Below are 15,237 nucleotides of genomic sequence, written 5' to 3'. Positions count from 1 at the left end.
TGCAATATTATATACCATAGAGATTGAACTGGCATGTGCATTTTACCTCTGTCATGTTGTGCTTTGTATTATCTCTACAAGCATATAGCCAAAAAGACATCTGCTCTGCTAAAATACAATGCTGCTATTTAATGTGTGTGATACTGTACTGCAGAAAAGAAAGGTGTATTCGTTTGATGTCTCAGTTGTATTTTATACAGTGTATATCTGCTTTCTGTTAACAGACTGTGAGCACTTTGGTTGTAGCAGAGGCGAAAGTGTCTGGAACTTATCAGTGCATCGCTGTCAACAAAAGAGGCTTTGACAAATACAATATTGATTTCTATGTAGCAGGTAGGTAATGCACTACACTGGCTACAACCAGGTACTGTGATAGTCTGAAAAGGATGGGTCAGCTGTGGGGAGAATCATGCATTCACCCTCTTTCTCTATTAGTCAGGGAAGCCATGGCCGATAAAGTGCAGGAGACCACAAGAGAGATAACCATGTCTCAAAACCCTGTGATATATTCATCATAGTACAGCATGAGGCAGGAGGGAATTACTCCAGTGCTATATTTCTGAAAAAAACATTGACTACAGTTAGAAACAAGTACAGTACTGCGATTCAAGGATTCAGGGTTATTACGGCAGGAATTAAACTATTTGGTTAACAAAGCTGCTTGGGGTTCCTTGGAGAAGAACAGTGCTGAGTAATTAACCTGCCTGTTAAAGCCAGTGAATGAAAATGCCCCAAGCTGTTGAAGTGTATGTTCACTTTATATATTCAGTTGTCGCCACTGGGGGGAAAAAAAAACAGATGTTCTTTAATAATCTTTAGACTTCTCAGTTCAAGTTACATTTCTGCAATGAAAGCTTGATGTTGTGTTAACTGAAGGATTGAGATGTATCAAGGTTTCACATTCCCCTTAGAGAATAGCTGCTTAATGTCAGTTATTATAGGTGGACTGTACCTGCAGGACATGTTTTCTGTACATCTGGAATTGCCTCTTTGTGACAGCTCAAAACCATTGGAATACGTACTTCACTGTTTGAGGTTTCAGATTCTGAAAGACTCAGGAATTTCAAAAGAATAAGCCAGAATAGAAGTACAGGTTTCCCATATGTTGAAATGTCTGGTGCTTAATGAAGATGCATTAATTGTCTGTAATGCACACTCATATATGCAAACCAGATTAGAGATTATTTTGACCATTGTATTCCATTTAAGATATTCTTGCTCATTAATGCAGTATATCGTTTGAAAACAGATTCCTATATGAGACACTGAAAGAGAAAATAGTTACATAGACCTACCCATTCGTTCAAACAGCCTAAGAAATGATTCCATGCATCTTACCTGTCATGTGCTTTCATTAACTGAGCACATGTTATCAAAGCAAACATGTCATTTAGGGTTAAAAGATTGTATCTGGCACTGGTTACGGTTGCATGCTTTCCTTTCAGGTCGTAACGCAGGTCATTTCAAGCCAGCATTGTCTCTGGGGTTGAAGCACGTTACTGGCTGTCATGCATGTCAGTCATAAGGAGAAGCAGCTGGAAAAAAAAGCTGGAAAGTTGGCTAAGGTCTATGGGGGGATTTCCTTTAAAGTGGTTTAAGTCCATGGAAGCCAAGACAAAGCATGCATGAATTACATGAAGCACGATCCATCTGAAATGCAGATCAAAAGAGTTTGCAATAGAATACCAAAGTAGGAACTAATTCAGGAGTATCTGTCTCCTTTAATTTCCATTAAATCACGACTCTCTGGCTCGTGGGAAGCATAACCTGCTCAGGTTTTGAAAGGTGGTGGAGGTTTCTGATGGGAATGGAGCGTTGAGCAGGCTTGTGCTGTTTCTCAGTACCATACATACAGTAACCTTGACACATGAAACCTCGGCTCCATGATGTCGAATGTTTGTACTGCACTACTGCAAGTCTTTGACAACTTGGGACGCCTTGCACTGAAGGCTTCAAATAAAAATAGTTCTGCAGTATAGTGAAGGGGCTTTGAGGTTTGATTTGAAGCCTAATCACATTTGAGGTGCACCCAAAGGAATACATATATAAGACAAGGATAATAAATATCAGAGTTGGCACCATGAGTTGCATTTATTAAACATCTGAAGACGATAGAGAGGCAATATAAAATTGAAGCATAAAGCACAAGAAAAGAAACAAAAGATCTTCAGCTTTAGTTAAGTGAGCTCTAAGAATTGTATTCTTGGCACAGTACTTGATAGACTAACTCCTGCTTTCTGTTTCGAACAGACTCCAAGAAGTCTTTTGAAACCAAATCTCGAACGGCCGTCAAAGGACAAGACATCAATCTCACATGCCTTGCCACAAGGTACATGTATAAGGAGCTGAGCTGGCACTACCCCAGCAATGAGACGGTGGCCGACGTGTTCTTGGAGTATGGGACGTACTCCATCAAGCTGTCCTTCACCTTGAAGAACGTGTCCACTGAGGACGCTGGCCTCTACGAATGCAGAGCACACGATGTGTACCACAACACAACGATTCGGCAGAAGGCAGAGCTCCTTGTTGCAGGTAAGCTATGTGAGCACAGCTTTCGTAAAGGCAGTTCTGGTGGCCGCACCACTCTTATCTTTATTCTGAAGATTACCCAGGATATTGCCTTTAGCAGCTGACAGCGGATCATTTGAATGTAAGTTCACTAAGCAGGCTCATCAGCAGAGTGTGCCCTATTGGGGGATGCATTATGGAAAAGGTCCTCAAAGTCAAATAATTCACACTGCAATACGACTCCGTCCTTAAAAGGCACTCATTAGAAAACATCACATACTGTGAGAAAAGGGGACCCTACAAAGGGGGTTGCTAATGGGCGGTAGTACTGGTATTAATTTGCAAATATACAACCTTAGAAGTTTTCCAGAAATAATGCATATTATAGTTAGATTTTTGTGTTAAACTTTACTTTTATTAATGATTTGTCATAGATTTGTATCTCAATCTGGGATCTGAACTGGGGGGAGGGCCACAACCCCCCAAGCCCCTCCCCTTTCCAGTAAGCCCTATGGTTCCGAGTCACTGACTGACCATGTGCTGCAGTCTGTTCTTTCCATTCTCGCTTCTAAATTCCCCCAGTCAGTACCAGCTGTACACCAGTACTTCTATATTTTCTTGATGAAATGCTGTGCTGTATATACACCTACATTCACATAATCCTGCAGGGAGTGCAAGGCTTGGTGCTGAAAACAGCTTCAGTAGTGTCAAGTCAAAAGGTTACAGGTCATTTGAAGTTACCCACAATGGCAGACTGTACAGCTTGATCAACAGGGTTCTTTTGCATTGCTGTCATCCATTTAACAGAATGATTCCAAGCAGTCAAAGTTCTAGTAATATTTATTTTTGTGAAGAAGTGTTATCTCAGTCAGTCTCCTGAAACTTGATCAGCCTGCACAGTTGATAAATGCAGAGGCGTGCTTAATAGCTAGACCGGCATTTAGTGCACAGCCAGTCTGGCGCTAGGTTTTGGAAGACAACAGAAGATTGCTCAGCAACTACTCTTTCCAAGATTGGATTATGCTGATGTGATATAAATCTTCACTTGTATAAATATGTAGCGCTGTTGTTCCTCAATTTGAGTGTTTCAGTCATTGTCGTTTTCAGCCTGTTTTTTTTTTTTTTTTTTTTTTCTGAAGGGATGTTTTAATATTTAAAGATCTGCCGGAGCTAAATTAAACCCAGATGTTTTTGTTTTGTCCAAGCTGTTTCGGCCTCCCCTTACTTCAATAATAAAATGCTGGCAGGAGAACGAGATACTATTAAAAATGAAATCCGTAAAAAAATACCTTAAAAATAACGTGTTGGAAAGATAATTTTGTTAGACAGTTTTTTTCGGGAGGGATTTCCTATGGGAATTGTAAACAGCACATGCTTTAGATCTGGTAACTGATGTATGTGTCTCTGAAGGACTGTAATACCAGTAGGTACTATTGTTCTGAGTCACTGGTTGACCATGTGCTATCGCTTTGTTAATTCCATTCTTCCTTCTTAACTTCCACAGTTAGTTTCAGAGCTACACCACCTTTTTTGTCTTTTTGTAAGTGTTATTACATTTTGTATTAGACTGTTTTTAATGTAATGGTTTGTTTATTTTTTGTGTTAAACGCTTTGGGGACCTTGTGATAAAAGACGCTATATAAACGTGTGTTGTACTGTATTGTATTTCTATATTTTATTGATGAAATGCAGCATTAAGTCAACACCCAAATAATGCATTTATTTATTTAACCAGGAGATTTAACCATTGAGACGAGGCGTCGTTTACAAGGGGGCCTTGGAAAACAATAAAAAGAAAATTACAATGTATAAAAAGACAAATAACACAATAAAAACAGGTGTCGTTCAAACTTAATCTCCCACATATAAAATCAGCCACAGCATACGTCAAGGCTCTGAAATGAAAGTGTATTTTTATAGTGTCAAGTCAAAGGTCAACCCACTCACACTTGACATGTTTTAGTTGAGGGTCGCAGACACTCATTTTTCTGATAAACGATTACCAGCTAGCGAGAGCTAACAGAGATAATCACTGATAGGAGCCACAAAGGGCATGTTTAACATCTCCATTGTACTGCGTCGACTCCATTAAGCCTCTTCCAGTGGGTTGGGCTGGCAGAGCTATATTTTAAAGGAATTGGAAAGGCAAATAACAGCAATAAAACTAAGAAACAGTTTAGCTGCATTAAGGAGAAGATCAAATATATTTTTCTCTTTGCAGTTTCTTGGTAGTTTTATATTGTTAAAACCATTTAGTAGTTTGTAGGAAGTTATGCAAATAACCACTAAACTTTTGCTTGGATTACAAGATTGTTCTGTTTTTACTACAGAATTGAATCACTTGTAACCCTTTGCAGTGCTGTGTATTAATGTGCTATTCCTCCCTGTTGCTTGTGTGTTCTAGAACGTAAGGTCCCTTGGTTACAGCAGAACCTCACAAACCAGGATGTGAACAGCAGCAGCACGCTGATTCTGGGGTGTCATGCCAACGGGGTGCCCACTCCTTACGTCACCTGGTATAAAAATGGGCAGCCGGTCCAGCCAGCCCCTGGTGAGTGAGTGAGTGCGTGAGTGCGTGAGTGAGTGAGTGAGTGAGTGAGTGAGTGAGTGAGTGAGTGAGTGAGTGCAGGCATGCCATACAGAATGGAGGAATCCTGTAAACTCCTGTGTGCACTGAGATGCCATTGCTGTTATGTTCCTGTATTAACTAGATAAGGGCTACGATTGGTTGCAGAAAAGGTAGGTCACAGTCAATGGCAAAATCTGAAGCAGTTCAATTCAGCCCCAGATATAATACAATGTGGAATCACTTATGAGGCTCCCATTTTCCACATTATGCTTTTGTGTTTTCAAATGTTCTCATTCTAAGGTAGAACACAGTAGCAATGTCTCTTAACTATACAGTACTACCATATTATAAGTGGGTACTTTATTATGTAGGTAGAGAGATAGATTCATACTGTGATAATTGATATGTCATATATATATAATATAGATATTATATATTATATACTATATATATAATATATATATATATATAATATATATTATATTATATATTATATTATATATTAGATTATCCACTCGGTATGACACAACCATATAAAGATAGCAAGAGAAGCGTACTTCTATGTGGTTTGATGTTTTCTTCTTTCCAGGTATTACCCTGGGGGCTCATGGTTTATTGACCATCGAAAGAGTGAAGAAAGACGATGGAGGACTGTACGAGTGCTGGGCGAGCAACGACGAAGGGGAAGTGAAAACAGCTGCCGTCATCACTGTGCTGGGTAAGATAAAGAATTCACAAACGCATGAAAACAAATGAAAAGATGCAGTTTGTACTGCGCAAGTTCACAGCTGTGATAGCCTCTTAATAAGAATGTTTTAGTGGGTATGACCTCGTCACAGACATGTTACGGATTTCAATAACTTGGGACCCAAAATGAGGGGAAGTAGGAAAATATAAATCCATAAATCATTGACAAGGTGTTTATTGCATGAGCCTGTACTTTCACTTAACGTCAATTCAACTGTCAAGCTGTGTTGCAACAAAAAAATGCATTACAACATAATTTATTTAGAATAAATAGACATATATTTTAATACTTCCAGCAAGTAGAGACACACCGCAGCCAAATGAGTCCAGTCATGGTCAACGTGATGACTCAAGTGTAGCAGAGCTGGTGGTTTAGTTCCTTTTCATTTTTGACAACTTGGGGCGTTTGCACTGGCAGTCCATTACACAAAACAAAATGGCCTACCTTTTCAATGCTGCATAAAGATGGAGTTGCTGCGCCATTGTGTGTGTTTAATTGGCATTACGCGTGGTGTTTTAGGACTGGAAGAGAAGTCTAACTGGGAGGTGATTGTCCTGGTTTGTACTGGTCTGGTCGCCACTCTCTTCTGGCTGCTGCTGACCCTGTTCATCCGCAAACTGAAGAAGGTAAGCCAGCCCGAGTGTCCAGAGCTCCTTCTCCACATGCTGATCAGCGGATTTCCTTCGTTGCTCTGCTGGTATTTTGTGTGACTACCTGGAGCACAGCAGGAACACTGTGATGCCACTGTAGCTAAGAGGCTTGGAGAACAATCCCAATGCCATCCTTATTACAAACTACTGACCCCTAAAAAACAAAATCTAGTAACTGCATGTGATACTCAAAACATCAGCATGCAAAACCCGCTCAACACGGAAAGTACTCTCAGGAAAGCTGAGCCAGTATGACCGCTTGATAATATTTTTACAGAGTCACGCTGCACTGTGGAATAATCCAAGGTGTATTACGAAATGATCAATGCATCATGACCTCTTTTCTCTTCTTGTGCACCACTGAACAATGGCGAATGTAGCATTGTCCAAATCATCTGTCAGGCTGATGACATTTAAACTGTTTCTTTTCCAGCCCAGCTCTGCAGACATTAAAACCGGCTACCTGTCAATCATAATGGACCCGGACGAAGTGCCTCTGGACGAGCAGTGTGACCGCCTGCCTTACGACAGCAGCAAGTGGGACTTCCCGAGAGACAGGCTGAGGCTGGGTATGCATCAGCACATCAGGGGCACATGACGCTGCTAACCAGTCACTTTACATTATCGTCAAACGTTGTACTCCTACAAAGGCTGTACAAGCAGTGTCTTTAAATAATGAGTAAGAAATACAGCGTTACACATCCCCACAACTGCTTAAATAACACACCTGTCAGGATGTTAACAATGAAATGAAAAATGACAGGTCTGTTATTTAAACAGCTGTAGCAAAACCTGGGGACATGCAACTCTTTATAACATGCTAAATGAAATGTCACCCATTCATTTGGAAATGGCCCATTTTGACAAAAATCGATGGTAGTAATGTATCATTCTCTGCAGGCAACAGGGAACTGATGTTTCTTTATAAGATTCATTCATTTAAAAAAAATTCATGAATTGGGCTCCAGGTTTGTGTGCATCAAAGACAATATTCATGGCAACCTTTCCATGTTGAAGGAACAAGATATATTAAGGGCACATTCTTTTAGTTTCTTTTTTTATATATATAATTTGGCCAGTGTTTTGTAATATTTCACACCTGTCAGTGACCATGACTAGCAGAGCCTGGCAGTCTGTTGTAATTAGCAGTGTGTCTGTCTGACTGTCGCACTTGAATTATTGGATATTAAGCAGACTGTTCTGCAATGGTTTTGTTTTTTCTATTGTTTTAATAATAACTGCTCTCATTTTTTTTTACGCCAGGTAAAACGCTTGGCCACGGAGCTTTTGGGAAGGTGGTTGAGGCGTCTGCTTTTGGAATCGATAAATTATCAACCTGCAAGACCGTGGCTGTCAAAATGTTAAAAGGTATTTTCCTTCTTGTTTTAGATAAACAAGAACAGGTCTCAATCAAATGCACAAAGCTTTATTTTAAAAGGCAGAGGTGTTTTATACCAATGCGGTAAAGTGAATTCTCCTAATACGATTTTACCTTAATAACATTCCCTTTAAATATTAAATGTTATTGTAAATGCTAGTATTGCGGATTATTATTTTTCCATTTTCATATGGTTCTGCACTTTAATCAGCTGTCCTCTTCATAAAAAATGGATTTTGTTCACCAATTGGCATAATTTCAAATGGCAAACCTTTTTTTATTCATATTTTGCATTTAATTGAGACGTGATCTCATTGGAAGTAGTTTAAAGTTGAAAAAAACCAGATGTAATAGTTGTTATTTTAAACCTGTAACATTTCCTGGTTCACTAAAATGCAAAACATTGAAACCAAAGCATATCTGCATGAATCAAGATTCGAAGTAAACTCGCAAATACAGCGGATTGGTATTCATGGGTTAATTCACTTGAATTGAAAAAGTTAGGGAACTAAATTTTTCATGATGTTTACTGTTAAGAGCTTACTGTATAAACATCTGTATGTATGTCTGTATGTGTGAGTGATAATCAATGTCTATTGAAGTACACTTACATTATTTCAAAATGTACAGTGAAGCAACTTGCCACACCAGTAAAGAAAGCAGACGCCATTCTAAAACAAACCTAGTATAAGTGCAATACTAAACATTAGATTTGATGAGAGTTCAGATCCAATTTTACATCAGCAATCCAAGATCTGCAGGTGTAGCACTGTTCAAAAGTGCCAAGTACACATGATGTCAATTTTGAAACATTTTTGTTATTAATTCAACCAAAGCTGATGAATTTCAGACTGCAGTAGACGACGTTGACACGCGATATGCAATATCCATTTTGGGGAGTGAGCCAACTGAATCGTGAGGGCTTAGAAGTATGATGCAGAATTACGTCAGCCAAGAAGGTTTTCTTAGCGCACCTGATTCTACAGGGTTTCACGTTCTCGTGGGTTTTTATTGGAATTGGAATTCTCTTTGGAAACGCTGAACTGAGCCGTGTCTGATTCATTTACTGAAGGTGAAAACGTAGGCAAAAAGCATTTGTCAGCTGTTGTCAGCGCCCCTGTTTTGACATGTAATACCCTCTCATGAGGAGGTTTGTTTTCTGTTGTTCTCACAACCAATTCCCTCTTAACCTGCACCCCACAAGCCATCAGTCTCACTGAAGTATGTAAACAAGCTGTGCTACAGCCACATGGCAATGATAAATCTGAGCTTTGCTGGAATGTCCTTACCAGGATCCATCCTTCCTTTGCTTTCATCACAGAGATACAAGGGAGGCTGCCCTTCCTGTATGCTTTGGATAGTATGAATCAGCAGAGATCTTCGGAGGTGACACACAGTTCTAGAACTTAAAAAGACATCTGCCTTTATTGATGAGAGACCAAAGTGCTTAAAATGAGCAATCCCTCAATTGGAATGAAAAAGAAAGCATTCTAGTGACATGGATGAGCCAAGAGGGAGGAACTGCTCTGTCAAATGCAGGTTAATCCTTATAATCCCTTGAACAGCTAATTAGGAGGATTTCTAGAAAGACTGTCTTCTTTGTCAGCATTTGTAAAGAGCAGTTTGAAAGTTTCCTGAACCTGCACAATGATAGATAACAATTGAACACGCACACTAATCCGGTCTGAATGGCAGCAAGGCTTTTCATAACTAAACTACATTATGGAAGAAACTTAGATTTAGACTAGAATCAGCATAAGCTTGGAACTGACTTTCCGCTGCACCGCACAAACTATTCTATTGGTTGTTTGTCACACATCTGAAGTAAATTAATTTTCATCAGATCCAGGATTAAGACGTTGGAGTCAAATTGGGATTCGTGAAAACGCATGGTGCATAAGGAATGTGTTCCACCCCTCTGTCACTATGGGAACGAGAAGTTACTGCCTGCTGTTAATATTAGAACACAGCCGCTCGCACTGCGCAATAGAAAGCACCAAATTCAAAGAGGCAAATGGTGCAGCTCCAGATCAAGGCTAGGTACTAGCAGCTAGTGGTATCATCCCCTGGGTCACACATGCCAGTGATTGCTGTGCATGGTCTGCTAGACCAGTACTTTGGAATGAAGGGTGTGCAGAAGAAAAACAACAGCCACCTTGGCACCAAATGTGCTGCAGCTTCTCTCCTAATAAAATCCAATGTGTTCTGTGTAAATTATGGCTTTTTGCTCTTCCATGTGCTAAAGTGAACCTCAGAAAAATGCAAAAGGAACTATGGATTTTTTAAGCTGTGAACTTTCATTTGTTTCATGTGTTCAAGGGAGACTATAGAACACATTGGGCTTTTTTTTTTGTTGAAAGAAGGTTCCCAAGAAAATGAATGTGTTAATCTTAAATCAACCGATAAACTATAAACCTGAGTTACAGTTAACATTATATAAAGAATGTTAACTTTCCTGTTCCGAGGAGTAAAAACCGAAGGACTTTCATGATTTGTTACAAGGCTATTTCAACCTTTATTTCATATTGTCCGACCAGAGGAATCATCTGGTTACAATCCTCATTCATTCACTAGCAGTTCAATATTCTGTCCAAACAAGCGGTCATCGGCCTGCATCGATTAACACGATCACATTCTAACATGTAATAAATCTCATATCTCACAAGACCACGTTGATCCCTTCATGAGGTGAAAGTCACTGTTTTTTGGACCAATGCAGTCACCGAATGAACTAGACTGGCGTTGTTCTGCAGACAGCAGCACGTACCTGTAACTGTGTTCTTTTTATGTTTAACAGACGGGGCTACGACCAATGAATGCAAGGCCCTAATGTCAGAGCTGAAAATCCTGATTCACATTGGCCATCACCTGAATGTAGTGAACCTGCTGGGAGCATGTACCAAGCCAGGGGGTAAGAGAGCACCTGCAGAGTCTGCAAGGCAGCAAAATGAACCAGGACTGCATAGCAGCACACTAACCCCTAGTGGATCCCTAAGCTCCAGTGTTACTGCTCGATGATGAATTGAGCAATGCTTTACCCATACCCGCTTCTGTTTTATTATATTATCAGGTGCTCTGATGGTGATCGTGGAATTCTGCAAGTATGGAAACCTGTCTAACTATCTGAGAAGCAAGAGAAGTGATTTTGTTGTGTACAAGGTGAGTCAAACAAGCAATCTCATACCATGTAGTGGCCTTGTACTGGAGAGTAGTGAGCCCAGCAGTCAGTCAGCCTCTATTTAGTTTCACACACGGTTGATAAGAGCATGTGTAAAAGTAAACTGGTAAAGTCAGGGCTTAATGTTCGAAGCAATTTTGAGATCGCAATTGTACTGCACAATGGTAATTCTTCTTGAATTTCTAGCTTTAAACTCAGATTTCCATGTGTTATAATGCTTTAACCCCACTGTAACTGCTATAACCCTCGCCAGTCTTGATGAGAAGGGCCGTGGCAGTAGTTACAGAATCACCTCACACACAAGCAGAGCCCGGTTTCCGGAGCTGCCTTCTGTTTCGTTGCTGCTGCTACTTGGAGATCTCTTTCCCACACTCTAGAGCCAGGAGGGTTCCGGAGGGGAGTCGAGTCCTGACCTGAAAGAGCTGATCAAGAGGAGGCTGGAGAGCGTGGCGAGCACTGGGAGCTCAGCCAGCTCGGGGTTCATAGAAGATAAGAGCTACTGTGATTCAGAGGAAGAGGAGGAAGGTAACGGCAGGGTCTTCCTTCCAGAATACCTACCATGAGCCTGACTGGAAACTCGGATTAGCAGACAGGCGGACCTGCTCTCGTGTTCACAACGTTTACACCAGTGTTAACTTTCATTATTTATTTATTTTGGCTGGGGACAAATATGTATTAATGCTATTGTTTTTAGAAAAGTGCTAACACTATACATTAAGTGTCTCTAATTACTGTGTATTTACATGGTAGTTACTTAGTAAATACATGTGTACTTACACGTCATTAGAATGTTATTATGCATAGTTACAATGTATTTAATGTGTGAATCATTTTGCATGATATATGTAAGCACACAATTGTATTACAAAAGGGTTTGGATTAGGTTAGGGCTATATTGTGCAAAAAGATTTACACATTAAGTACACTGTATCTATGCATATAACGTTGTAATTATGTATAAGTACACAAGAATTTACAAAGTAACTACAATGTAAATACACAGTAATTAAAGACACAAGTGTTACCAAAAACATTTATTTTAAATTAGCCGGGTTAGCTGCGGTCCTGCTTTCTGTAACGGATGTAAAATCATGACAAGCTGTTGAGAATAAGGTTGTGCACTGCATGAGGACCAGAGATTCCCCTAAGGAGGTAACTGCATTGTGTGCAGCGCTAAAGTGAAATGAACCTAGAAATGTCATTGTGTGGTTAGAGTGGTTGGAACCTCCTCTTTCGTTAAAAAAAAAAGAAAAAACACACATTTCAAAATCAAACACGAAAAGAAAGGCAGGAAAAATAAAGATTAAAGAAAACACGGCACAATACAATTTGTTAATTGCTGCAATTGAAGTTACTCGCGGCTCTGAATTTACAGAGCTTCGTGATTCTGGTACACTGAGGAACCTTCAATAGCAATATGCCCAGCCCCTTTGATGTGGTGGTCAGGTTTGAAGATTTCTCCTGTGCCTTTCTGTAGATGCTGATGATTTATACAAGCGAGCTCTGACCATGGAAGACCTGATCTGTTACAGCTTTCAAGTAGCGAAAGGCATGGAATTTCTGGCGTCACGGAAAGTAAGTACCTTTTAATTCTAAGTGTTTTGACTCTGCAGGTCCCTCATTAATTCTAAGTGTTTTGACTCTGCAGGTCCCTCATTAATTCTAAGTGTTTTGACTCTACAGTGCAGGTCCTGAGTTTGAGTTTAGCCCTAAAGAGAATAATAGGAAAGCTTCATGATCGCATAGATCCAGGTAGTGTAAGTCACCTTGTGTACAGCAGGTCCCTAGGGTGCATTAGTCACATTATGAGCTGTCTCAGTTTGGCTCTGCTTTAACTAAATTGCCTGTTTCTAATCAAGAGAAAAATGAACAGGCTAAGGGTGGAGGTGGAAAGGTCTGCTTACACAATGTTGAAAGCCCATTGTTACTGAGGCTGTAATAAAAATTACAGCCCAAGTCAGTGAGACAATTGAAAATACGTTTATCTAATTCTTACACACAGTTCTTGCTGTCGTCTTTGTCTGCATTTTTAGCCTTCTTAAAGAAGTAGTTTGTAATAGCAGTTCCTAACGCTCTTTTCATTGCATCAAGAGGAATCAGACAGGTGCGGGAGTCATGTGACTTAGCTTGCCTTTTATATACTACACCACTGCTGCCTATAGAAAATAGGGCGCGTTCGGCTTGTAATTCACTGCCCCCAAACAGGAAGTACACAAACACACACATGCATTTAAAAGAGCAGATACAAGCACACGCAGTGCAAAGCGTTTGTGTTTAAGATAATTGAAAAAACACTTCAATGGCTCTATATACTTATTCTGCTCAAGGTAGTACAGAGTGAATTGAACCAAACAGCATTTAGCTGTGCCATTTTGAAAGAAAGCCAAATGTACTTTAAAGGTGAACAGAGACACAGGAGAATAGCAGACACACCTACATAGAGGACAGTACAGCATGTTAGAAATGTCAGCCCTGTTGTGGGGCTGCTGTGTTTAGGAGTGTAAATGTCATGGCGAGAAGTCAGGCTCTTTTTATAATAATGCACTGTTTTTATTTTCCATCCTTCCTTCAGTGTATCCACCGTGACTTGGCAGCCAGAAATATCCTTTTGTCTGAAAACAATGTTGTGAAGATATGTGACTTTGGGCTGGCCAGGGACATTTACAAAGACCCAGATTATGTGCGCAAAGGAGATGTAAGAATTTTGCAACATGCATTTTGCACAACTGTTGTTACTGCATCTAAAGCTAACCACAACAGGCACTATGATTTTATGCATTTGCTTGCTTTATAGAGAAATAAGTCTGAGCTGAATACAAGAGTCATGCACAGTAACAATTAATTCATAGATAACTATTTTCATGATACTCTAGTGCTCTGGTAAATGCATACTGTATATGCAAATAATGGCATGCGCGACATTATTTTAATTCTGGCGAGCTATCCATATATGAGCTCATATAACAAAAAGTGATAATTGCAAAAGAGACTTACCATTGCTGAATTTTATGTTAAAAATTAAACAGATGTTCAGTGATTTATATGTATTTTTTTAAATTTTATTTACAGGCCAGACTTCCCCTCAAATGGATGGCACCTGAAGCTATTTTTGACAAGATCTACTCAACGCAGAGCGATGTGTGGTCATTCGGTGTGCTCATGTGGGAGATATTTTCTCTCGGTAAGTACAAAAGCATTTACTCTGCAAAGGGTTCATCAAGCCAAAATAATGCCTGCTTTCCTGAGCAAATGAAGCCTCTGCTTTATCCTGGAGCTTTTAACAGTGTGACAGATTACACAGACTAGGCCCCCCCTGCTGGTGAGATGAGGTAAAACGACACAGGCTCTTTAAATAGTCCCTCAAACTGATCTAGCCATTTAGCGCAATTGCTAAGATGCGTCTTCGTGGTGAATGAGCTGCCATTCAACCTCTTGCAGCTTTCATCCTTTAGGAACAGGACAAGTTTGAGATCTGCTTAACTGAATGCATGTTCCCTGAAGTTCCCAGTGTACGATACCGCTCAACAGGAACTGTTGTTCAATCTATGGTTTAAGGCAGGGGTGGCCAAAGCTGGCACTTCCACTCCTGGTCTTTGTTCCAACCTTGTTATAAATTGTTTAATTGATCCAAATGAAACCTCATCCAGACCCTGAAGTAGTTAATGATGTCATTTTACCTGTAAAACCTGGTGTGGATTGGCTTCCCAGGACCGGGACTGGTTTAAGGATTAAGGCACATGAAACAGAGAAATCAGTGATTTTTTGTACAGCTATAAGTGATGTTCTTGATAATGGAACTGAATCCTAGACACTGTGCTTCCGTCGTGGCGAGTGTCCCATAATTGGAGGAAACAAGAATTTGATAATGAGCTGCTAGCTGTGCTTTTATACAACTTGTGTAGACCGTCGCCCAGTGTAACTAAACTGTGGTTTTGTTGACATGAAATTGAGCTTGACCCAGCTGTGTGGTATTTCGAATACTCACCACTAGTTTCCAAACAGAGATGGCAATTAGTGTTTCTGTAACTGCTTGATTGTCCTTCTGGAACGAGCTTGTCTAAAACCATCCGCTGTTTTGTCTGCGTTTGGAAAACAATTAGTTTGCTGCAAATTATCGTTGCACTCTGACCTAGATTCTGACTGGGATAAGAGCTGTAAAACAGGCAAGCGCCACCACAGTGTAAGCCTTTTTACAAAACTATTGTG

The 15,237-nt window shown here is 40.1% G+C and overlaps 1 protein-coding gene across 1 annotated transcript in view; it reads left to right on the top strand.

Moving 5' to 3' along the window:
- Nucleotides 1-15,237, top strand: part of LOC121318845 (vascular endothelial growth factor receptor kdr-like) — a 54,154-nt gene that overhangs the window by 26,792 nt on the left and 12,125 nt on the right. The window contains exons 13-25 of the mRNA XM_041255953.1: nt 225-333; nt 2,251-2,532; nt 4,913-5,059; nt 5,667-5,795; nt 6,345-6,451; nt 6,909-7,044; nt 7,739-7,843; nt 10,651-10,764; nt 10,924-11,012; nt 11,409-11,556; nt 12,509-12,606; nt 13,604-13,726; nt 14,101-14,212. Coding sequence (XP_041111887.1) covers nt 225-333; nt 2,251-2,532; nt 4,913-5,059; nt 5,667-5,795; nt 6,345-6,451; nt 6,909-7,044; nt 7,739-7,843; nt 10,651-10,764; nt 10,924-11,012; nt 11,409-11,556; nt 12,509-12,606; nt 13,604-13,726; nt 14,101-14,212 — 1,699 coding nt within the window. The remainder of the gene's footprint in view (nt 1-224; nt 334-2,250; nt 2,533-4,912; nt 5,060-5,666; nt 5,796-6,344; nt 6,452-6,908; nt 7,045-7,738; nt 7,844-10,650; nt 10,765-10,923; nt 11,013-11,408; nt 11,557-12,508; nt 12,607-13,603; nt 13,727-14,100; nt 14,213-15,237) is intronic.

The sequence above is a fragment of the Polyodon spathula genome, chromosome 7 (genome assembly GCF_017654505.1).
Source record: "Polyodon spathula isolate WHYD16114869_AA chromosome 7, ASM1765450v1, whole genome shotgun sequence".
Lineage (NCBI taxonomy): Eukaryota > Metazoa > Chordata > Actinopteri > Acipenseriformes > Polyodontidae > Polyodon > Polyodon spathula.
Note: the sequence above shows the minus strand (reverse complement) of the source record. Positions and strands in the feature narration are given on the sequence as shown.